Below are 24,618 nucleotides of genomic sequence, written 5' to 3'. Positions count from 1 at the left end.
ATATACTGCTTTCTTGGGAACGGGCCCAAATCCCCGTCCTTTGCGTGAAGAAAAGATAGAGGAAAAAGGGGGCAGAGGATGGGCTGCCTTCTGAGAATTTGTGAGTAAACTTTCACTACCGTCCTTTCTATTGGCCAACGTGCAATCATTGGAAATCAAAATGGATGACATACGATCAAGACTATCCTACAGTACCAACGGCACATTAAAAACTGTAATATTGGGCCTCCCGGGTGGTGCAGTGGTTAAGGGCGCTGTACTACCAGAGACCCTGAATTCGCGCCCAGGCTCTGTCGTAACCGGCTGCGACCGGGAGCTCCGGGGGGCGACGCACAATTGGCCTAGCGTCGTCCGGGTTAGGGAGGGCTTGGCCGGTAGGGATATCCTTGTCTCATCGCGCACCAGCGACCCCTGTGGCGGGCCGGGCGCAGTGCACGCTAACCAAGGTTGCCAGGTGCACGGTGTTTCCTCTGACACATTGGTGCGGCTGGCTTCCGTGTTGGATGCGCGCTGTGTTAAGAAGCAGTGCGGCTTGGTTGGATTGTGTATCGGAGCCCGTACGGGAGTTGTAGTGATGAGACAAGATAGTAGCTACTGAAAACAATTGGGGAGAAAAAGGGGTAAAATGTTAAAAAAAAAAAAAAAAAAAAAAAAAACTGTAATATCTCATGTTTCACCGAGTCGTGGCTGAACGACGACACAGATAATAGAGACCTGGCTGGTTTTTCCATGCATCGGCAGGACAGATGTCTAATATTAAAGAAGTCTCAAGGTATTGCTCGCCTGAGGTCGAGTACCTTATGATAAGCTGTAGACCACACTATCTTCCAAGAGAGTTCTCATCTATATTATTCAAAGCCATATATTTACCAGCACAAACCGATGCTGGCACTAAGACCCGACTCAACAGGCTGTATAAGGCCATAAGCAAACAAGAAAATGCTCATCCAGAAGTGGTGCTCCTAGTGGCCGGGGACTTCAACGCAGGCAAACTTAAATCCATTCGACCTACTTTCTACCAGCATGTCACGTACAAACAGAGGAAAACAAACTCTAGACAACCTTTACTCCACACACGGAGGCACATACAAAGCTCTCCCTCGCCCTCCATTTGGCAAATCTAACCATCATTATATCCTCCAGATTCCTGCTTATAAGCAAAAACTAAAGCAGGGAGTACCAGTGACTCACTCAATAAGGAAGTGGTGAGATGATGCGGATGCTATGCTACAGGACTGTTTTGTTAGCACAGACTGGAATATGTTCCGGGATTCACCCAATGGCATTGATGAGTATACCACCTCAGTCATTGGCTCAATCAATAAGTGCATCGACGACGTCGTCCCGACAATACATATATCAACCAGAAGCCATGGATTAGAGGCAACATCTGCATCGAGCTAAAGACTAGAGCTGCCGCTTTCAAGGAGTGGGACACTAATCTGGACACTTATAAGAAATCCTGCTGGCAAAGCGTCAATACAGGATTAAGATTGAATCCTACTATACCAGCTCTGACACTCGTCGGATGTGGCAGTGTCTTCACTGATGTTTTCATCCTGTCCCTTACCGAGTCTGTAATACCTACATGTTTCAAGCAAGTTCTCCCTGTGCCCAAGGAAGTGAAGGTAACCTGCAAAAATGACTACCGCCCTGTAGCACTCACGTCGGAAGCCAGGAAGTGCTTTGAAAGGCTGGTTATGGCTCACATCAACAGCATTATCCAAGATACCCTAGACCCACTCCAACTCGCATACCGCCCCAACAGATCCACAGATGACGCAATCTCAATCGCACTCCATACTTCCCTTTCCCACCTGGACAAAAGGAACACCTATTGTGAGAATGCTGTTAATTGACTACAGCTCAGTGTTCAACAACATAGTGCCCATGAAGCTCATCACTAAGCTTAGGACCCTGGGACTAAACACCTCCCTCTGCAAATGTATCCTGGACTTCCTGACGGGCCAATCCTAGGCAGCAACATGTCTGCCATGCTGATCCTCAACACTGGTGCCCCTCAGGGGTATCGTGCTTAGTTCCCTCCTGTACTCCGTGTTCACCCACAACTGAGTGGCCAAACACGACTCTAACACATCATTAAGTTTGCTGAAAACACAACAGTGGTAGACCTGATTACCAACAATGATGAGACAGCCTATAGGGAGGAGGTCAGAGATCTGGCAGTGTGGTGCCAGGACAACAAATGTGAGCAAGAAAAAGCTGATCGTGGAATACAGGAAAAGGTGGGCTAATCAGGACCCCATTAACATCATCAGGGCTATAATGGAGTGGGTTGAGAGTTTCAAGTTCCTTGGTGTCCACATCATCAACAAACTGTCATGGTCCAAACACACCAAGACAGTAATGAAGAGAGCACGACAATACCTTTTCCCCCTCAGGAGACTGAAAAGATTTGGCATTGGTCCTCAGATCTTCTAAAAGTTCTACAGCTGCACCACTGAGAGCACCACCACCAACGGACTGGTTGCATCACCGCCTGGTATGGCAACTGCTCGGCATCTGACTGTAAGGAGCTACAGAGGGTAGTGTGTACGGCCCACTACATCACTGGGGCCAAGCTTCTTGCCATCCAGGACCTGTCAGAGAAAAGCCCCAAAATTGTCAAAGACTCCTTAACAGCTTCTACCCCCAAGCCAAAAGACTGCAATTAATCAAAAGGCCACCTTGATTTTTTACATTGACAACCCCCCCCCCCCATTTGTTTTTACACTGCTGCTACTAGCTGTTTATTACCTGTGCATAGTCACTTTACCCCTACCTACATTAACAAATTACCTTGACTAACTTGTACCCCCGCACATTGACGTGGTACTGGTACCAAGTATATAGCCTCGTTATTGTTATTTTGTGTTATTTTTGGCAACTTTTTACTTTAGTTTATTTGGTAAATATTTCCTTAACTCTTTCTTGAACTGCAGTGTTGGTTAAGGGCTTGATTGTAAGCATTTCATGGTAAGGTTGTCTTCGGCGCATGTTGTCTTCGGCGCACGTGACAAATAAAGTTTGATTTGATTTGAGTGCTGAAGCATGTAGCTTGTAGAAATTCTCCATTGCAACACTCACTACTGAGTTCCAAACTGCCACTGGAAGCAATGTCAGTAAAATAATTGTTCATCAGGAGCTTCATGAAATGGGTTTCCATGGCCAAGCAGCCACACACAAGCCTGAGATCACCATGCACAATGCCAAGCGTCGGCTGGAGTGGTGTAAAGTTCTCCGCCATTGGACTCGGAGCGGTGGAAAAGCCTTCTCTGGAAGGATGAATCCCACTTCACCATCTAGCAGTCCGACGGACAAATCTGTGTTTAGCAGATGGCAGGAGAACGCTACCTGCCCGAATGCATAGTACCAACTGTAAAGTTTGGTGGAGGAGGAATAATGGTCTGGGGCTGTTTTTCATGGTTCGGGCTAGGACTCTGGGCCCCTTCGTTCCAGTGAAGGCAAATCTTAATGCTACAGAATACAATGACATTCTAGATGATTCTGTGCTTCCAACATGGTGGAAACAATTTGGGGAAGGCCCTTTCTTGTTTCAGCATGACAATGCCCCCGTGCACAAAGCGAGGTCCATTCAGAAATGGTTTGTCAAGATCGGTGTGGAACTTGACTGACCTGCACAGAGCTCTGACCTCAACTCCATCGAACACCTTTAGGATGAATTGGAACGCAGACTGAGAGCCAGGCCTAATTGCCCAAAATCAGTGCTCAACCTAACTAATGCTCATGGCTGAATGGAAGCAAATCCCTGCAGCAATGTTCCAACATCTAGTGGAAAGCGTTCCCAGAAGAGTGGAGGCTGTTATAGCAGCAAAGGGGGGGACCAACTCCATATTAATGCCCATGATTTTGGAATGAGATCTTCGACAAGCAGTAGTAGTGTATATTTGATTGCTTATGACTTGTAAAGTGGAAATGTATATTTAATAGAAATATATATACTGTATGAATGCTGAATCTTCTGCTCAAGGATGACAACACAACTACAGGCTTGGGATCACTCAAAGGGTATGATAATGGTGGAAAACAACAGGAAGAATTGGCATCAGCATAAAAAAATGCCAGAAGGATATTGTCGTGTTGAGCTTTACCTTGGGCTTCTCTTTTTTTCTCCGGAGGCGATGCTGGTGACTCATTTAGCTGGAATGGCTGGCTGGGTTTATAAACCTCTCTCTGTCCTCAACACCAGACTTTGGAGGCCACCTCTCTTTCCAAGTCCATCTAACGCACACATACACACGTAGGAACGCACAGCAGACCATCTCTTTCACCCTGGAGAACACAGGGGCTGGAGAACTTTTCTGCTTCACAATGTGGTCCAGCTGCTCCCTGCTATTCTGCCTACTGTTTGTGTCCCGTGGGTCCTCAGCAGTCATCACAGGGGTAAGTGGAAGCGAACAGGTTCTAGAAGCCAGCAGGTTATGAATAGATGATGCTATAGAAACTTCATATTTTGTTATGGTAAGCTTGATTTGGTTGAATATTAAATAATTATCAGAATTGATCCAAAACGGAAATGATAACAGGGGGTAAATGATCTCAGAGTGCCATGAGAAGCCTCTGATGAAGAAACAATGAAGTGACAGTCTGTATAACAGCATGTTTCATGTCAGTATGTCATTATCAGTTCAAGCCTGGCTATACCCAGAGAAGAACTGTTTGCGTTATGTTGCAGCAAGTAGAAGTATCTTTTCAGTCAATGTGAGGTTAGCCAGCTGTGAGATTGCCTTAGCAACCCATATAGAAGAGCACAATTATTGTCTTTTAAGTTAACATTTTAAACTGTGTAACCACAATAGTTCCTTCTGGGCGAACTAGTGTCAGATAATATGGGGAAAAAATATTTTTTCAATGTCTCGAACATACTGTATCTATACCCATCTATATGGAATCATTTGGACAATTCATGTTCCTTGAATATGGATTTAACTAGGAAAAAGGTTTTAATATATTAGTGGTCCTAGTTTTATAACTAAAGCGAAGCTTTTGCAGAGGCAGTACAACGCAGGTACGCGTTGTTGCATAGTACTTCGGGTGCCATGCAACCTGTTTGCTATTTGTGTAGTGGCACTGTTCTATTTATAAAATCTATAGTTTTTAGCAGAATTTTCTAAAGCTGGGCATACGTTGTTTTATCAGCTCCAATGACAATTTGGTTTCTAATTTGAGGATGAAATATAATAGAGGAAAAACAAAAAAAAGTGCCAGAACAGTGCAGGCATATAGGGATGCTAATATGACTTGAGGTAAAAACAAGCAACCATGAAACAGAAACAGATTTTCCTCCCAGATTGTCACATTCAATCATCCCCTCCTTCCCTCACCTCAATCCTTCATTTCATTCAAAGTGAGAGCAGTCACTCAAGTTGTTCATATCCCTTTGAGCAATTTCAGGATCCTTTAAAAAAAAAAAAAGCTTGCGATAACCTCCATATTATATAGCAGCGCCAAACATTCCAAAAATAAATCAATATCTGTACAAAGGGTTTGGCTTAGACTGAGCAGTATTTGGAAAAAATACAAAGTCACTTTTAATGCTTCTCAGTTTTCTCTAAAGCTTTTTTTTTCATCTTTCAATTCAACTCTATAAAATGGTGTGTAATCTCTCCAGGCCTGTGTGAAGGACTTGCAGTGTGGAGAGGGGATGTGCTGTGCGGTCAGTCTGTGGATCAGGAGCCTGAGGATGTGTGCCCCTATAGGACAGAAGGGAGACGAGTGCCACCCTATGAGTCACAAGGTGGCCCAAGTTTTGTACATCGTCTCTTCTCTGTATTACCTCACACCATACCTCACTAATCAATACCTCAGTCTTCACTTCATTTGTATTGGAACAGCACAAAGAGTCCTTGATTTCCTTACAAAATATGGACTGACTTTTGTCTCTAAGGTGTAACATTTTGTTCACAGTATGAATTTCTGTCTTTGTTTCCAGGTTCCCTTCATTGGCACAAGACTACATCACACATGTCCATGTGTGCCACATTTGGCATGCATCACCACATCAGAGGGCAAATCAAAATGTCTTTCACCGTACAACTACTCAGACTACTACCTCTGAGGACAACCACAGGAAGTGCTGATAGTCATTTTCTAGGTCTGCCTTAGTTTTTAAAATACTGTTTCCATTATATGTATTAAAGATAACATATAGACATTTTCAGGTTGACTTATATTTGAAAAGAACAATTTGCTCTCCTTTCTTATAGCTGCAATCCTTAATTGAAACATTAACAAAGTTGACACCCCGCCACAGTTTCAGTAAAAAGTTGAGGAATGGGGCTGGAGAATTGCAACCACTCTCAAATCCATAGACTACACTATGGATGCAAGGACTGACAATCCATGATATCAACATTTCAGTTTTACATTTACCTCGTTTACAAACATTGGAGTAAAACAAACTTATATTTGGGTTTTGATGGGTACTACAGTTGAGCTAAGCTCATGAGGCATTTATACATATATTCTTCAAGAATCAATGGGTACATATCATTCATTTATAAGTCCAAAATGGATGTAGCAACTAAGGATGACCCTTTTAAGATTCTGGACTTCACAATAAACAAAATATGCCCACTGTAAATGCTGATGGTATCTAGTGCCATTCCAAATCAAACAAGAACAACGACTGGATCTGTACATAGGTCCACGAAATATACAGTTTCACTTGCACAGCTTTGCGACTTTACAAATGTGAACGTTCATTATCTGCATAATTACGTTTAAACCGATATGGAATAAAAATCCTTTCGGGTTTGTTCGTGAAAGACAGACAGAACTCATTTCAAAAAGAGCTACTCTGTTTACTATTGTGAATGGCCACTAACAGTGTGTGACGTCCAAAGGACATTTTGTCGCTGCCGTGTTGTTGTATTGTACTGTATGCGACTGGACCTTATGTGCATTATGTTGTTGTTGTTGTTATTGGTGGTGGTGGGACCTGCCATTCAATCACTGGACTTGTTTTTGGGAATAAATGCAATTCAAATAAATAGTAAAAGTATCTAATCATGTACCTCTATCAAGTGTATTTGAACGTTTCTTAATACAGATGGGTGGTCAGACTTCCTCAACGTCATGATGAACACTCTACGTTAACGTAGAGTCATTCTACTTTAATGCTACGCTTAAATATCATCTCTAGGGAGACAGGAAGGAAATGCAATCAAGGGGTCATTTCATTGAAGGAGCATGTTCCTTTCTGTTATCTGCAACTAGGGCACGCACATCACCCTATACCATGCTTCTGTGGTCCACTGTTTTTACTGGTCAGGTGGCGTGAGCAGGAAAACCTCTGGGCCCAAAGCATATTCGAAATAACTGACCCGTACTTAACTAACATTGTAGTTGAATTGAAAGAGTTTGAGAATTGAAAGGTTAACACAGAAAGTTATATTCTCCTCTGACATCAGCAAAAGAAGGAGTTTTCTCTGTAATAATAGAGCGCAGGTCTCCGGAAGTCTGACAGCTCTGAAAATCTCTCATTGTCAGGCTACATTTTACAGTGCATTCATTCAAAGCGCAAAGCTATAATTAGATTTGTCCAATGGTTAAGGGGACCAGCGTTCGTTGACTCATCTTAATCTAATTATTTATTCATGGGAATCTGTGTTATTCAGCTCTAGTTACATTTCAAACTCGTTTCTCAGTATTGATATAGATTAGCTTCTTAACGGGTCAATCTCCCAATGGCCCAAATATTGGAGCTCATCCACAGTCCAGTGATCAAAATGATGTCTTTTAGAAGTCCATGGATGGTGCTCACTGGGAGTAAACTAGCACATACAATGTGGTCACTGAGCCTTGCCATTTCAATGTAGGTATATTCAGACAAGGGCATCATAAACTCCATGCAATAACACAGATTTCACCCTAATTTACTCTAGGGATGAAAAGTAAATAACAGCAGCAGATGTGGGGTCAACAATATGGCCGTGTACAGGCTCTGCAACATTTTTTCATGAGCACAGCAAAGAGGCAGAGAGAGTACTACTGGGGCAGAACTGTTGCAGAAAAAAAATGTTTGACCTGAAATGGTATTTCATGAGAGAATTCAACGGTGAGTAAGATTCAGTATCTCAGAAGCCACAGAGATTCTGCTGATAGCCTTGTATGTACATGCTGGGAGTGGAGCGGAGCAGATGTCCGTATGAGGCAGGCATGTTGTGATGGTAATGGTTATGAATGCAGTGAGGCCAGGCCAGGGAGGGAGGGTGTACTGTAGGTATACTGCGATGGCTCTGCACAGAAACAAAAGCTAAGCAACTCCCACTCTATCCCACTTCCCCATAGGGAGGTGAACCGGGCTACAAAGATTAAGGACTCCAATTAGCTGACAGATTTTCATTTACATGGCTGTAACAGAGACGAGCAGTGATCAAAATAATGACTATAATACACTGTTGACTTTTTTACATACTGCGAGGTGCATGTCCTCTCTTTAACTAAGTGTCAGCTGTCAGAGCAGCTTAACGGTCACTGTACCTGTACACAGCCAATCTGTAAATAGCCCACCCAACTACCTCATCCCCATATTGTTATTAAACTTTTTGCACCCCAGTATCTCCACTTGCACATCCTCATCTGCACATCTATCCCTCCAGTGTTAATGCTAAATTGTAAATATTTTGCCTCTATGGCCTATTTACTGCCTTACCTCCCTAATCTTCTACATTTGCACACACTGTACATGGATGTTTCTATTGTGTTGTTAACTGTACGTTTGCTTATGTGTAACTCTGTGTTGTTGTTCTTGGCCAGTTGTAAATGAGAACTTGTTCTCAACTGGCCTACCTGGTTAAATAAGGTGAAATATATATTTTTTGAAACAACATGTTGGCTAGTTAAAGTCTTATCAGAAGAATTGAGTGTGCAATCAGAGGAAAACTGGACTCTTACTGCACTTCTTTTTCAGGACCACAAACTTCCTAAGGCCAGTTAAATACTATGGTATACGAATAATGGTCGTATTTCGCCTTACAGCATGGAATAAAGTAGTAATACTAAAATAACATGATTTGAGTATAATCATATTCTTGTTTCAGGGTAATACACCACATCATTTGTGCTACGGTGCAGAAGGGCTACAATACACAAACAATATGGTAAGCTGAAAGTAATTGGGTTTGTGGATGACGATTGGAAATGGATGTTCCCATATGGTTTTTGTATTGTAACTGAACAGACACTGTCCAATAACCATTTGCTTATTGTGTATTACAGAATCAAAGCAGTACTCATCATTCATGTGTTGTTTATTTACTCAGAAGTCCAAACAAAGCAAACACCTCTCTGCAGCACTGACACTTTCTCTTCTTTTAGAGTCCCATGGTCATTGTCCATAGAAAAACAAATGATTTGTCTATTTTACCGGGAATGTACAAGGGATGCATTTGTATCACCAGATTATGTCAACATCCAGGAAGAACATGTATTTGCAAATGACTGTAAAAGTGAGTTAACACTTTCTCCACACAAATAATTCTACGATTTTCTGAAAGATACAAAGTCTTTTTTTTGTTGGTTTGTTCAGAATAAAGCGACAAAATAGCTTTACAGAATATTACACACGTCATATGTCTTTCTCACAGGGTTGACATAGGCCTAGGCTATACTCAAAGAAAATACTAATGAGATTCATAAAATATGCTAAATTATTAGTATTTGAAATCAAGATTGGCAACTTTATACACTTTCTGTATGTGCAAATCACAAAATGTGGCCTTCAACATATGTGGAAAAATTGGGCAAGCAGAGCGATTGAGAAATATCACCTATATGCTTTAATACCAACATGACAGTTCTGTTTGTTTTCCCTTGTCTAAAACAACAGTTGAACCTATCAGATGACACAGTAAGGCTCCATAGACATAGGCGTCTGTGTGCTGAGACAACACGGGAAACAAGCTCTGAGACGGATCCTCAGCTCCTTGTTGAATATGAAACAAATAATGGGATTCGCCCCCGCCTGAATGAACGTCATCCACACCGCCGCAGTCAGGTAGACCTGTGGAATGGTGCCTCCCTTGACAAAAACTCGAAGGTAGCAAGCAACTATGTACGGGGCCCAGAAGAGAAGAAACGCCAGAGTTATCATGTAATACATTTTCCCTATGCGTTTCTCCATTTTAAATTCATCCAAGACAAGCAGCCGCCTGTTTCCATTATGCGAGGCTTGCCTGATGCCCACTAATGTTGGTGGGGTGGGGCCACGTCCAAATCCCGCAATCCAATTGGCAGCTGCCTGCCCAGTTGCACCTGGCCCGTGGAAAGTCCAGTTTTGGCTTATAGCTGGGACCAGCTGAGCGGGTTTCATCTTGCGGTGGTCATAAACGAAACACAGCATCTTTATGTAAACAACGTGTGTTGTTCCCACGATGACAGCCAGCATCAACATGAAGCCCAGGGTATCGTTTGCTTTCACGTATCGGTGCTCGAAAATGCATTGTTCCTCCTCATGGATGAATTTGTAGGTGCCAACGTCGAATACAGGGGGGAAAGCCATAGCGACAGAGAGGGTCCAGACCATGCAAATCACTGCCACACATGTCCATAATGTCATTCGTTTGGAATAAAACCTGTGGTGTGCTATCGCCATGTATCTGGTGACACTGACGCAGAAGAGCAGAAACGCTACATGGAAACAAAAAAGGACTGACATGAAAGCAATAATCTTACAACTTATAATGCTGTATGTCCAGGTGGAACCGTTATTGATTGATATCATCACAAAGGGGAAACACACGGTAGACCGTATTATATCTGCCAAGCACAGATCAAGTAGAAAATAATACGGAGCCTTTTGAAGGGAGCTGTCTTTCAGCACCAGTAGGGACAGCGCCACATTCCCTACAAGGCTCATGCAAATGATCAGACCGAGCGAGGCCAGTTTCACCGCAGAGGCGGTGATAGCATAATTCTGTAGTGAAGGATTGCTTTCCCCAAACTCACTTGTATTTGCCATCTATGCAACCAGGCTATTGTCAAAGCCGCGTTGATTCTATATTCACACATCAAGTTGTCCTGCTTCCTCTCGTCGAAGTGTCAATGATTGATCAAAATTGCCCTGCAAAAAAAATGTACATGATGCACGTTTTACGTCAAAAATACCTCAGGTTAAACAGAATCTGCGTTTTAACCTATTCAGAATATAATGCATTATTCTCCTGGGTTTAAAGCATAGCCTGATTAACAAAAGCAATTGATATCCATCGAAAAATGAAGTCACCGTTTTACATTGCTTTTCTTGTAATCCTTCATCTCACAAGTGTCCGTTTCGAATATGAAATACACCCATGTTCGTAGTTCCATTTTCTGCTGATAGCAGTGTTCGCACACACCATTTTAAAAGGATCCGTTTAATGGGCACAAATTAAAAAAAAATATCTCCATTTCCACTGATGGCAGAGGTTCTCGTTCGTCTTGCGGAAGAAATAAACATAAAACGGGGGACAGGCCGTCATCATCACTTCAGCACGCAATTAATAGGGCATGGTAGGCTATAGCCAAACCGCTGTTCAGTCCGCTCAATCGAAGGCATGGTTTATGGATAGATCCAGAATTAAAGAACAGTTGTATATAAACTATACGCGTTGGTTTGTATTTGTGGAAAAGATGTCTACTATTTACGTTGCCAAACTAGGTTGAATCGGATGAGGTAGAGACCGAAAACACTGAACAGCCAGGGGCTAATCTCGAGATAGATGAGATGTAATCCACGTCCTCAGATCAGAAACGGAAACGTTTGTCCTGTGCGTGTACACTATTCTGCGATACATGGACTCATTCAATAATTGGATCCTGTCTCATGCATTCCTCAGGCATGCTTTTTCATGTAGCCTATAGAAAGCCTTGTCAAATGCAATCGTTTCGGTCGGGGGGTGTCCGTTACTTTTACGCTGAGTCAGCTTTAAAGGCACAGTCTTATACAACCAACCTAACCTAAAATGCAACGATCATCATCTAATTTAAAAAATATACTGTAAGTAAGTGTGTGAATTCATAGTCATACAGTCACACAGGACAGGTGCATTATGAAAATGCTACCAAGGGTCACAGAGATATAGTTCTATTGACCCATGTGTTTGAGTTACTATCTCACCCAAGTGTATGACTCTTCTGATTGCATTTACTATTTAGTAAGTCACTACAGATGATCCATGACTCTTATCCCCTGAACAGACATAGCCCACTGGGCACACACTGGTTGAATCAACGTTGTTTCCACGTTGTTTCAATGAAATTACATTGAACCAACGTGGAATAGATGATGAATCTGTTTCCAGTGGAGCAAACAGTAGGCTATTGTAGTCTACTTAGAAAGATTGTATTCCTGTTTCTATTTTATTAGTCACATATGTTTCCAAATGCAGTCCAATTTTGACTGGTCAATATGCAGGATAGGCTTACACAACTTTGCCAACATAATTAGTTGGCACTACCAAGTAGGCTAGGCCTATAAGACTACCAACAATTTTTGTAGCCTAAACATTTGAAAAACTAGAAGACAGAAGCCCACATATTACTATCACCAATTATATGTGATATGTTAGAGACATATCCATCTTATTTAACAAACTGTATGCACATAATATGGCACAATATGATATGTGGCAAAGGTATGCATTATGTCAATGGAGTTGATGACACAAATCTAACAGCTGTGATTCACCACTGCCCTCTGCAGGTAAGGCATTTTAGTGCAGGAGTCACAGAAATGCAGTACTGTATTTTTATATTTGTTCACCTTTATTTAACCAGGTAGGCCAGTTGAGAACAAGTTCTCATTTACAACTGCGACCTGGCCAAGATAAAGCAAAGCAGTGTGACAAAAACAGCAACGCAGTTACACATGGGATAAACAAATTTACAGTCAATAACACAATAGAAAAATCTGTATACAGTGTGTGCAAATGAAGTAAGGATGCAAGGCAGTAAATAGGCCATAGTGGCGAAGTAATTACAATTTAGCAATTAACACTGGAGTGATAGATGTGCAGATGAGTATGTGCAAGTTGAAACACTGGTGTGCAATTTGTTCCAGTCATTGGCAGCAGAGAACTGGAAGGAAAGTAGCCAAAGGAGGTGTTGGGTTTGGGGTATCAGCCTACTCATGGGAGTGGGGGAGGGGGAGGGGGGGGGGTAATTGAGGGTCTATCTCCTTGGCAGGCTACTTGTTTATGTTAGGTTATGAGCTATGGGGCCTATCAAAGCAGGCATAAAAGAAACGCCTGAGCAGAGTCCCCTAATCCGGTTTTCAGGGGAATAGTGCATAGTGTAGTCTAGCCTCGATCACACCGATAGCGTCATTGCGTTGTGGTACACCAGAAGTACATTCATTTCCAATGGAACTCTGCGTTTGCTTTCTAGCATTGCGTTCAAAGGAGTGCATAGGTTGGATTTATCGAACATACAGTATGTGTCAAACTGTACGCGTAGACGCTGGACTTTTGTTGCACATTTATCCAGATGATGCTGCGTACCATTTTTGTGCAATGACGCTGTAGGTATGATCGAGGTGTTATTGTGAAGTGGAAATGTCTAGGAGCAAAAAAACGTGTCAGCCGTGAAGTGGAAGGCCACACAAGCTCACAGAACGGGACCGCCGCGTGCTGATGCGAATAAAAATTATCTGTCCACGGTTGCAACAGTCAATACCGATTTCCAAACTTCCCCTGGAAGCAATGTCAGCACAAGAACTGTTTGTCGGGAGCTTCATGAAATGGGTTTCCATAGCCGAGCAAGCGCACACAAGCCTAAAATTACCATGCACAATGCCAAGCGTTGGCTGGAGTGGTGTATAAAGCTCGCCACCATTGGACTCTAGAGCAGGGTTTGCGTTCTCTGGAGTGATGAATCACGCTTCACCATCTGGCAGTCCGACGGACAAATTTGTGTTTGGCGGATGCCAAGAGAATGCTACCTGTCCCAAAGCATAGTGCCAACTGTAAAGTTTGGTGGAGGAGGAATAATGGTCTGGGGCTGTTTTCATGGTTCGGGCTAGGCCCTTTAGTTCCAGTAAAGAGAAATCTTAACACTACAGCATACATGATGCTTCCAACTTTGTGGCAACAGTTTGGGGAAGGCCCTTTCCTGTTTCAGCATGACAATGCCACCTTGCACAAAGCGAGGTCCATACAGAAATGGTTTGTCGGGGCCTCACGAGTGGAGCAGCGGTCTAAGGCACTGGATTGCAGTGCTTGAAGCATCACTAGACCTGGGTTCGATTCCAGGCTGTATCACAGCCGGCCATGACCGGGAGAGCCATGAGGCGGCGTACAATTGGCCCAGCGTCATCCGGGTTAGGGGAGGGTTTGGCCGGCCGGGTTTTCCTTGTACCATCGTGCTCTAGTGACCCCTTGTGGAGGGCCGGGGGCGCCCGCAAGCTTACATCAGTCGTCAGCTGGATGGTGTTTTCTCCGACACATTGGTGCGGCTGGGTTAAGCGAGTAGTGTGTCAAGAAGCAGTGCGTCTTGGTAGGGTCGCGTTTCGGAGGACGCATGGCTCTCGACCTTCACCTCTTCCGAGTCTGTAGGGGAGTTGCAGCGATGGGAGAAGACAGTAACTACCAATTGTATATCACAAAAAAAGGATAAAAGTACATTAAGAAAAAATGAAAAAATATGGTTTGTCGAGATCAGTGTGGAAGAACTTGACCGGCCTGCACAGAGCCCTGACCTAAACCCCATCAAACACTTTTGGGGTGAATTGGAACGCTGACTGCGAGCCAGGCCTTATCACCCAACATCAGTGCCCGTCCTCATTAATGCTTTTGTGGCTGAAAGGAAGCAAATCAGCGGCAGCGTAGCCTAGTGGTTAGAGCGTTGGACTAGTAACCGGAAGGTTGTGAGTTCAAACCCCCGAGCTGACAAGGTACAAATCTGTCGTTCTGCCCCTGAACAGGCAGTTAACCCACTGTTCCCAGGCCGTCATTGAAAATAAGAATATGTTCTTAACTGACTTGCCTGGTTAAATAAAGGTAAAAAAAAAAAAATCCCTGCAGCAACGTTCCAGCATCTAGTGGAAAGCCTTCCCTGAAGAATATAGGATGTTATAGCAGCGCTATACAGGCCCTATACAGTCAATGAGACTACCTGTATACTGTACATGTGACCAGTGACCTATAACCCTATGTGACTGACCAGGAAGTGTATGTAAAGGTTAGAGGAGAAAGCATGGCCCTTACCGTTTCACAGCTTATGGAATGCACCTCTCTTCATGTTGTATAGTACTTATTTTATGCAAAGTTGCTATATGTTATTCAACTTTAGAGAACTTCACCAAACTAAACATCTATGGGACAGCTCTCAAACTGTGCCAGTGTCATTTAGGGAATGTCATTATTAGGGAATGCTATTATTTGCTTGCAGTTAGGATAGAGCAATAACAGCCGGTTCTTATATAATGTGACTTTTATTGACTGTTGTTAAATATTTTTTCTTAATGTAGGCCTATGCTTCATAACAGTAGGGTGTTCTGTTACTTTATGGGCCCAATAAACACTGAGTTAGGTAGGCCTATATGGCCTAAAGTGCCAATAAAAAGGATGCCTAAACCCCAGGTCAAATTAGGCATACATCTCTTGCAACATGCTGAAGCCTACTAGACCTACTCATATAGACCTAAAGAGCATTAGATTTCCACTGGGAATGTATCAACAACCATGCTTCTGACAACAAGCATCAGGCATGTTTTTGATAATAATTTTAAATGGGTTGATAAATAATTTGTTTTTGAAGTTGTTTTGGGAAAAAAAACATTGCGTTCTGCTAAAGTCCCATATCATTTTGTAGGAGTACGTTTTTTTAAAGATGACCACCTGAATGAAGTACCAAATGTATTTATTTATTTTTTTTACCCCTTTTTTCTCCTCAATTTCGTGGTATCCAATTGTTAGTAGTTACTATCTTGTCTCATCGCTACAAGTCCCGTAAGAGCTCAGGAGAGACGAAGGTCGAAAGCCATGCGTCCTCCGAAACACAACCCAACGAAGCCGCACTGCTTCTTAACACAGCGCGCATCCAACCCGGACACCAATGTGTCAGAGGAAACACCGTGCACCTAGCGACCTGATCAGCGTGCACTGCGCCCGGCCCGCCACAGGAGTAGCTAGTGCACGATGAGACAATGATATCCCTACCGAAAAAGCCCTCCCTAACCCGGACGACGCCAGGCCAATTGTGCGTCGCCCCTTGGACCTCCCGGCCTCGGCCAGCTGCGACAGAGCCTGGGCTCGAACCCAAAGTCTCTGTTGGCACAGCTAGCACTTCGATGCAATGCCTTAGACCCACTGTGCCACCCAGGAGGCCGAGGAACCATTTTGATATCCAACCTGGTGGAAGAAGTGGCGGGTAAAGTCAAAGCTGCAAGGACCACGAGAAGTGGCCTTTTTTATTTCTGTTGTTAGTCGGAGGAACAGAAAGAGCACATGTTGTGTCATCCGATTCTAGAAATATGTCATGGCGTGCGTTGCTGTAGTGTAGGGCACCTGTAACGGGGGTAATAAATGGCATCTCGTGGGAAGTCGTTGTTGCACAAATGAAGAGTATCCCTGGAGTGGTTGATGCACGTCGGATGAATCGTGTTGCGAAAGGAGTGAATGTAAAGAGTCTGTTTGTTCTTTTTGTTGTTGTACGGAGTCCCTCTCTACCAGGTGCATTTGGGTAATGTGAATCACCATGACAGACCGTTCGTGCCATGCACCGATGCATTGTGTTCACTGTATGGCTTTTGGACATGTGTCAAGTATCTGTGGGAGAAGTCGATATGTGGAAGTTGTGGAAAATAAGATACTTTTGATATGATAAACCTGTGAAGTGTTGCAATTGTGCCCGACTAGGTCGAAAGAGAATTAGGTTGCCAAAGTCAGGGCTCTCCAGAGCATTTCATATGTAGATGGTTGTCAAAAGGGAATGAATGGTCCTCCTGAAGACTCCATGGTGTTTTATATGACCTCCCACCTTGCACGTGTAACAGAGTAAGAACATATATCCTGTTTTAAGTTTGCCAAAATTAGTTTCATAAGCTTTGAATTCATGTTACTGAGTTGTTGTTTGAATATGTCTTATAGTTTCAATTATTCATATTGACAGCTTAAAAATCAAATCAAATGTTATTTGTCACATACACATGGTTAGCAGATGTTAATGCGAGTGTAGCGAAATCCTTGTGCTTCTAGTTCCGACAATGCAGTGATAACCAACAAGTAATCTAACTAACAATTCCAAAACTACTGTCTTATACACAGTGTAAGGGGATAAAGAATATGTACATAAGGATATATGTAGATGGTATCGAGTACAGTATATACATATGAGATGAGTATGTAGACAAAGTAAACAAAGTGGCATAGTTAAAGTGGCTAGTGATACATGTATTACATAAGGATGCAGTCGATGATGTAGAGTACAGTATATACGTATGCATATGAGATGAATAATGTAGGGTAAGTAACATTATATAAGGTAGCATTGTTTAAAGTGGCTAGTGATATATTTACATCATTTCCCATCAATTCCCATTATTAAAGTGGCTGGAGTTGGGTCAGTGTCAATGACAGTGTGTTGGCAGCAGCCACTCAATGTTAGTAGTGGCTGTTTAACAGTCTGATGGCCTTGAGATAGAAGCTGTTTTTCAGTCTCTCGGTCCCAGCTTTGATGCACCTGTACTGACCTCGTCTTCTGGATGATAGCGGGGTGAACAGGCAGTGGCTCGGGTGGTTGATGTCCTTGATGATCTTTATGGCCTTCCTGTAACATCGGGTGGTGTAGGTGTCCTGGAGGGCAGGTAGTTTGCCCCCGGTGATGCGTTGTGCAGACCTCACTACCCTCTGGAGAGCCTTACGGTTGAGGGCGGAGCAGTTGTCGTACCAGGCGGTGATACAGCCCGCCAGGATGCTCTCAATTGTGCATCTGTAGAAGTTTGTGAGTGCTTTTGGTGACAAGCCGAATTTCTTCAGCCTCCTGAGGTTGAAGAGGCGCTGCTGCGCCTTCTTCACGACGCTGTCAGTGTGAGTGGACCAATTCAGTTTGTCTGTGATGTGTATGCCGAGGAACTTAAAACTTGCTACCCTCTCCACTACTGTTCCATCGATGTGGATAGGGGGGTGTTCCCTCTGCTGTTTCCTGAAGTCCACAATCATCTCCTTAGTTTTGTTGACGTTGAGTGTGAGGTTATTTTCCTGACACCACACTCCGAGGGCCCTCACCTCCTCCCTGTAGGCCGTCTCGTCATTGTTGGTAATCAAGCCTACCACTGTTGTGTCGTCCACAAACTTGATGATTGAGTTGGAGGCGTGCGTGGCCACGCAGTCGTGGGTGAACAGGGAGTACAGGAGAGGGCTCAGAACGCACCCTTGTGGGGCCCCCGTGTTGAGGATCAGCGGGGAGGAGATGTTGTTGCCTACCCTCACCACCTGGGGGCGGCCCGTCAGGAAGTCCAGTACCCAGTTGCACAGGGCAGGGTCGAGACCCAGGGTCTCGAGCTTGATGACGAGCTTGGAGGGTACTATGGTGTTGAATGCCGAGCTGTAGTCGATGAACAGCATTCTCACATAGGTATTCCTCTTGTCCAGGTGGGTTAGGGCAGTGTGCAGTGTGGTTGAGATTGCATCGTCTGTGGACCTATTTGGGCGGTAAGCAAATTGGAGTGGGTCTAGGGTGTCAGGTAGGGTGGAGGTGATATGGTCCTTGACTAGTCTCTCAAAGCACTTCATGATGACGGAAGTGAGTGCTACGGGGCGGTAGTCGTTTAGCTCAGTTACCTTAGCTTTCTTGGGAACAGGAACAATGGTGGCCCTCTTGAAGCATGTGGGAACAGCAGACTGGTATAGGGATTGATTGAATATGTCCGTAAACACACCGGCCAGCTGGTCTGCGCAAGCTCTGAGGGCGCGGCTGGGGATGCTTTCATTCAGAGGTACTTGACAGAAATCGTGTATTGCACCCTAGCTGGTATGTCCATTTTCCCCGACTGTTTCATGCTGATGGAATTAATGGTAGGTTGAAAATGCTTCTCCCGCTCCTTTTCCCAGTTAATGTCACTTTCTTTTGATATAATTACGATCAAACTGTCACGAAATATGTATGAACTAATGTACGACATGTAGTTTGTCATAATGTGAAGTGTATTATGGTTGTTTTAACCAAGTTTTCATGCTAACTTGTTAACGTTAGCTGTGCTAGTTCTTGTCCTGTTAGCCATGTACACAGGTGCATACCGTTCAAGCCTAGAAGTTCCACATTTTTGTAGCGGTTTTTATCCTTTTTTATGCAAGAGGTGGGTATAATCCTGAATGCTGATTGGTTAAAACCACATTCCAGCCACTGTCTATTCCACAAGTTACCACCAGCTAAATCTATGATTTTAAAATTCCTATTTACTCTGTTCCATCTGACTGCGCAATCCATTGCCTCTTCAGCCCAGCCAAGCAATTTATACATTTGATCTCCACTATAGAAAGCATCTAATCATTATCTCACATTTCTTTTAGACTAACATTTAGTTTTCAACAGCGGAGATCTGCTTGCTGTCTGTCTCTGACATTATAAAATTGTTTCTATATTGAAATTCAATCTCCAGCTGTCCCATAGCAATGAATGTGTCGGGAGTCGGAACGAGATGCAGGCAGCGTTTCTCAGCCAGTCGAAATCAGGAATCAGCTGGCATCATTTTTATGGATATATACATAGAAATTTACATTTTAAAAGAGGTAAAATGAAATGAAGTGCAGCTAGTTTGCAGTGTTTCCAGCTTCAGGTTGAAGTGATTATATTAGTTGTGTTGTTGGCTAGCTCCTCTGAATAATAGTGACCTAACGAGTGAGCATATTTTCTATGCCAGGTGAAATCGTGGTTCATTAACAAATGCAAATGTGGCTACTTTGATGTTATTCTGGCTGTGCTTTTTGACGTGACTGTAAGTTAACTGTAGTTGGCTAGCTAGCAAGCAAGCCAGTATGGCAATGGAACATTTAGAACGAACGTCTGGGTCGATAAAGAGCAAAGACTGAGCGACTGTTCTGCCGGTGCATTGAAAATCCCTCCAACTCTATATTATCTGTGTCAGCGTTCAGCCACGACTCGGTGAAACATACAATATTACAGTTCTTAATGTACTGTTGGTAGGATAATCGTAATCGTAGGTCATCAAATTTATTTTCCAATTATTGCGTGTTAGCAAGTAGAATTGATGGCATTGGGAGTTTACTCGCACACCTACGGATTTTCAAAAGACAGCCCGATCTGCAACCTCTTTTCCTCCATCTTTTCATCAAGCACATGATGGGGATCTGGGCCTGTTCTCGGGAGAGCAGTATATCTCTCTCATCGAACACGTTAAAGGAAAAAGCGTCTTCCAGTTTGTGGTGAGTAATCCCAGTTCTGATGTCCAGAAGTTATTTCCGGTCATAAGAGACAGTAGCAGCAACATTATGTAAAAAATAAGTTTAAAAAATAAGTTACAAACAATGCAAAAAAAAGAACAAAATAGCACAATTGGTTACAGGCATGTAAAACGTCAGCCATCTTCTTCACCGCCATCTTAACAGCTAGATTTGTTAAAGTCGCGCCTTGGACAATTTAGCATTTTAGCTCACCCTAACCCTTTTCCTTATCTTAACCTAATTCTCCTAACCTGCCACGGTAATTATCCTATCCTGACACATTGATTCTCCTAACATGCTGTGTAAATTCTCCAAACCTGCTTCAAAACGTCACTTCTGCGACACAAAACCGGCAGACCTGCCCTGAGAACAGTCTTGATTTTCACCAATGCGATACAGCAGCCTACATTCCTGCACTAGATGACTGTTTTGAAGACACTATTCCTCCATCTTGGGACCCTCCACCATTTGTAATAAATATATTTGAAACTATAGAACTGCACTTATGTCAAAATTTGTTTATTCTATTACAGACACCTTAATGCATACTTTTAAATTGTATTATGTGAGCTAAACATAAAACATGTCCTAAGTTTCTTTAAAAAAAGTTATAATCTTACTGTCCCCACTACAACAAAAAATACTTAAATACCTGTAATTTTGTCCTTTAAATCCATTAAAATTAAACACTGTGGTAGAATTCACCATAGGAATGAATTGGACTGATACAATACATGGCATCAGCAATCCAGGGTTTATATACATAACTGAGTGGGGGTGAACACGAAAGAGGCAAACCATTTTAGGCACTATACCGAGCGGTTTCACTAAAATAGTTAGATTTTGCACACAAAACAAAAAAATGGCTGTTCCTGCGGGTACAAATCTGCTGGTGAAGACAGAACAACCTCACAAATCCATCTCAAAATGATATTCACATTGACTAAGATGAAAGGAAAAACATAAGAAAACACAAACAAACATTTCCCCTGCACTCTCCGTGGACATTTTAGCTTGACAATTAACATAAATACACGAACGACCAACTTAAATGTAACTAGCAGCAACACAATTCATTGTGATATGAAAGGAGTGAGACATGCACCGAAAGGCAACCAACAGAATTGCTGTGTCTGCCTTGCATAACTTGCTAGCTAACTACAAGAAAAGAGGGTCTTCCACGTAAGTTACACCTACACCCAACTAGCTAGCTAACTTTAATGTTATGCTACCTTGACCAGCATGAACGTGTAACTAAACTATTTTCGAACAATAATGCATTGCTCTTGCCCTATACTATAAGCTAGCTAACCATCCAATGGCTTCCGCCTTGCCACTCTACCATAAAGGCCTGATTGATGGAGTGCTGCAGAGATGTTGTCCTTCTGGAAGGTTCTCCCATCTCCACAGAGGAACTCTGGAGCTCTGTCAGAGTGACCATCAGGTTCTTGGTCACCTCCCTGACCAAGGCCCTTCTCCCCCAATTGCTCAGTTTGGCTGGGCAGGCTAGCACTAGGAAGAGTCTTGGTGGTTCCAAACTTCTTCCATTTAAGAGTAATGGAGGCCACTGTGTTCTTGGGGACCTTCAATGCTGCAGAAATGTTTTGCCACCCTTCCCCGTTATATTGACAGGGGTGTGCCTTTCCAAATCATGTCCAGTCAATTGAATTTACCAGAGGTGGACTCCAATCAAGTTGTAGAAATATCTCAAGGATTAACAATGGAAACAGGATGCACCTGAGATTAATTTCGAGTCGCGTAGAGACGGGTCTGAATATTTAGGTAAATAAGATATTTCATTTTTAATTTTTTTTAATACATTTGCAAGAATTTCTAGAAACCTGTTTTTGCTTTGTCATTATGGGGTATTGTGTGTAGATTGATGAAATGTTTTTATTTAATACATTTTAGAGTAAGGCTGTAGTGTAACAAAATGTGGAAAAAGGGGTCTGAATACTTTCCGAGTGCACTGTACATTCAGCGAATTGTAGGAAAATGATGGAACATAGAGAGACTATAGATCAATTATTTAATGTTTTTTCTTATTTTTTCTTTGTACATTCTTGGGGAAAGCCTGACTCACTGCTCCAACGTTGCAGACAGAAATACCTCATCTAGAGCCGACATGATTTCTAATTCAACATATTACAGATGCATGTTTGTTCTACATAGCATACTTGTATCTGTGGAAAGATCTGATGTGATGGGTAAAAACCGAGAGGAACAGGTGAAGCGAGAGGGTTTATTCCATCCAAAATCTGTCCACGAAAATTAGACCACGAAGTGAGAGGAATTTTTGTATGGAGGTCTATGAGAGAGTGTCGAATTTGGTCAACAAAGAATGTAATAGCTAATTTGCTACGTGAGGCTTATTTGAATAAAAGTTTCGTAATGGTTAGGTTATGAATGCACTGATATAAGTGGACACGTGGCATTTCCACAACTTTAAAAAGAACGACTTTATATCACAGTTGTGCCTATTGTTCACACTCATATCTGCCCTCTGAATGGCTAGAATGGTTCCACCTGTTCTCGCCTCCTCCCACATGCCTTCCATCTTTGAGGACATGTATTTCCATTGTTAGAAAGGTCACTGGACTATCTTGTCAGTATAATAGATCATCTTTGGTCAAAAGTAGCCTGGCTGACATGGCACACGTGACTGACACCACAGGGAGAGCTGTGACACACTCGTCTGGACAGGAGATCGTTGTAAATGCAGTATTTGCACAGAAAGTGTGATGATGATGATTGGTTCTCTTAAAAATCCTAGATGTTTAGATTTGAAAGGGGGGCAACACTCGGGGGCGGTGTGTGGCTGTCCATGTGGGTGTTTTGAGTGAGAAAAACACAGAAGAACCAACCTGTAAAAAGCACAGCCCCCTTCATTATCGATGAATCATGCAGAAAACATCAAGGAGCCTTTTCAGACTGAACTCAGGAGGACGTTGAGTCAGGTGTCAGCCAAACTAGGTCAAAAGACCAATTTGTGTGTAAAGGCAACCTTAACATCATGTGACTTCTGGACTCCTTTATTGGAAAAGTCAGCTGTCCAAGGTACTGTACATTTGAATCGAAGTTCAGCAGATAGCCTTGTTTACCATAACATTTGCATAATTGCAGTCAAAATGCAGAGAGAAGGTTTTTTCATGGTTCAAGTTCATAAGGCGGGATCTACATCATCCTCTAATCATAAACCATAGATATTGACCTACCCACTATTTCCCCTGATTTTCTATGTTGAATTCCTTATCACATCCTTGAATGTGTCATGTATAGATATGGCTAACAGTGTGCCATGTCTAGTATCAATGCAGCTCCAATGTGCCCAAGGAACGTCTTACTTTGATACAGGCTTTGGTAAACATCTGTGTTTGGGAATGGGCTTGATTTCCAGAAGCCGCTTGTTCTCTTTTAGGTCATTTCAAGGGAGTGTGAATCCGATCTGAAAAAGATCTACGCAGTACAAACAGTTTAGCTGAGTTCATGTGAGGAACTTCATTTTATCTCTTCGAGCAAGTAAGTAGTAGTTAATTATGCATTGATTTTCTCAGAGTAGAGTTTGAGTGTATACAACAACATCCCTCCTGTGACTGCCCTGCCTGTCTATCACTTAATGCATGGAGATAGAAGGCCTCTATGGTAGGTCCACTTCCTTGGTTGAAAATATAAATCACTTATATCATTTAAATTGTGGTTTCAATGGAAGGTTTCTTGTAAACATTGTTACATTACTTCATGACTTACGTGGCACAAATCAGAATCCTGTTTGCAAATTATGATAATTGACAAGTTTTCACTGCCTGAGACAAAAGTTTTTGGTTGAAACATAAAACATGTTGTGACAACAGGACAGGATGTGGATAGAATCTTGTTTCATTTTATTATCAGTAAAATGAACAAATGTATAAAATACGGATTACTATGTATAGCTTTGAGACTATAAATGACTTTACCCTGTCTGCTAATCTATTCCAATGCCCAACAGTGCATTTACTTCCCCAAGTTGCTAACAAACTTTGCTTTCTACTGGTGGTATTGGCTAGGTAAATACTAAACATAACTGATGGGGGTTCATTCATTTTTTAGTAGCAGTAACGCGCAAAATCTTGCTAGCTATTGAGCTAGGATCCGATGTGATTTTCACACGCATTTAGTTGGTTTCACCCCTCTGCCTGGCTGTCTCCACCTGCATGCCCCTGGTGTGTTTTGCCCA

General features: G+C 42.7%; 2 protein-coding genes across 2 annotated transcripts; one reads left to right on the top strand and one right to left on the bottom strand.

Moving 5' to 3' along the window:
* Positions 1 to 4,332: 4,332 nt before the first annotated feature.
* Positions 4,333 to 6,212, top strand: prok2 (prokineticin 2). The gene is made up of 3 exons (XM_046335963.1): positions 4,333 to 4,404; positions 5,633 to 5,758; positions 5,954 to 6,212. Exons 1-3 carry the CDS (start codon positions 4,333 to 4,335, stop codon positions 6,077 to 6,079), a joined length of 324 nt encoding a protein of 107 aa, XP_046191919.1. The 3' UTR covers positions 6,080 to 6,212.
* Positions 6,213 to 9,257: 3,045 nt separating this feature from the next.
* On the bottom strand, positions 9,258 to 11,807 carry LOC124020702 (probable G-protein coupled receptor 173). Its single transcript, XM_046335956.1, has 2 exons — positions 11,257 to 11,807; positions 9,258 to 11,086 (listed from the first exon to the last, which is right to left on the bottom strand). Exon 2 carries the CDS (start codon positions 10,982 to 10,984, stop codon positions 9,863 to 9,865), a length of 1,122 nt encoding a protein of 373 aa, XP_046191912.1. The 5' UTR covers positions 10,985 to 11,086; positions 11,257 to 11,807; the 3' UTR covers positions 9,258 to 9,862.
* Positions 11,808 to 24,618: the final 12,811 nt, after the last annotated feature.

This window comes from Oncorhynchus gorbuscha, linkage group LG03, assembly GCF_021184085.1.
Source record: "Oncorhynchus gorbuscha isolate QuinsamMale2020 ecotype Even-year linkage group LG03, OgorEven_v1.0, whole genome shotgun sequence".
NCBI classification, from domain to species: Eukaryota; Metazoa; Chordata; class Actinopteri; order Salmoniformes; family Salmonidae; genus Oncorhynchus; species Oncorhynchus gorbuscha.
Note: the sequence above shows the minus strand (reverse complement) of the source record. Positions and strands in the feature narration are given on the sequence as shown.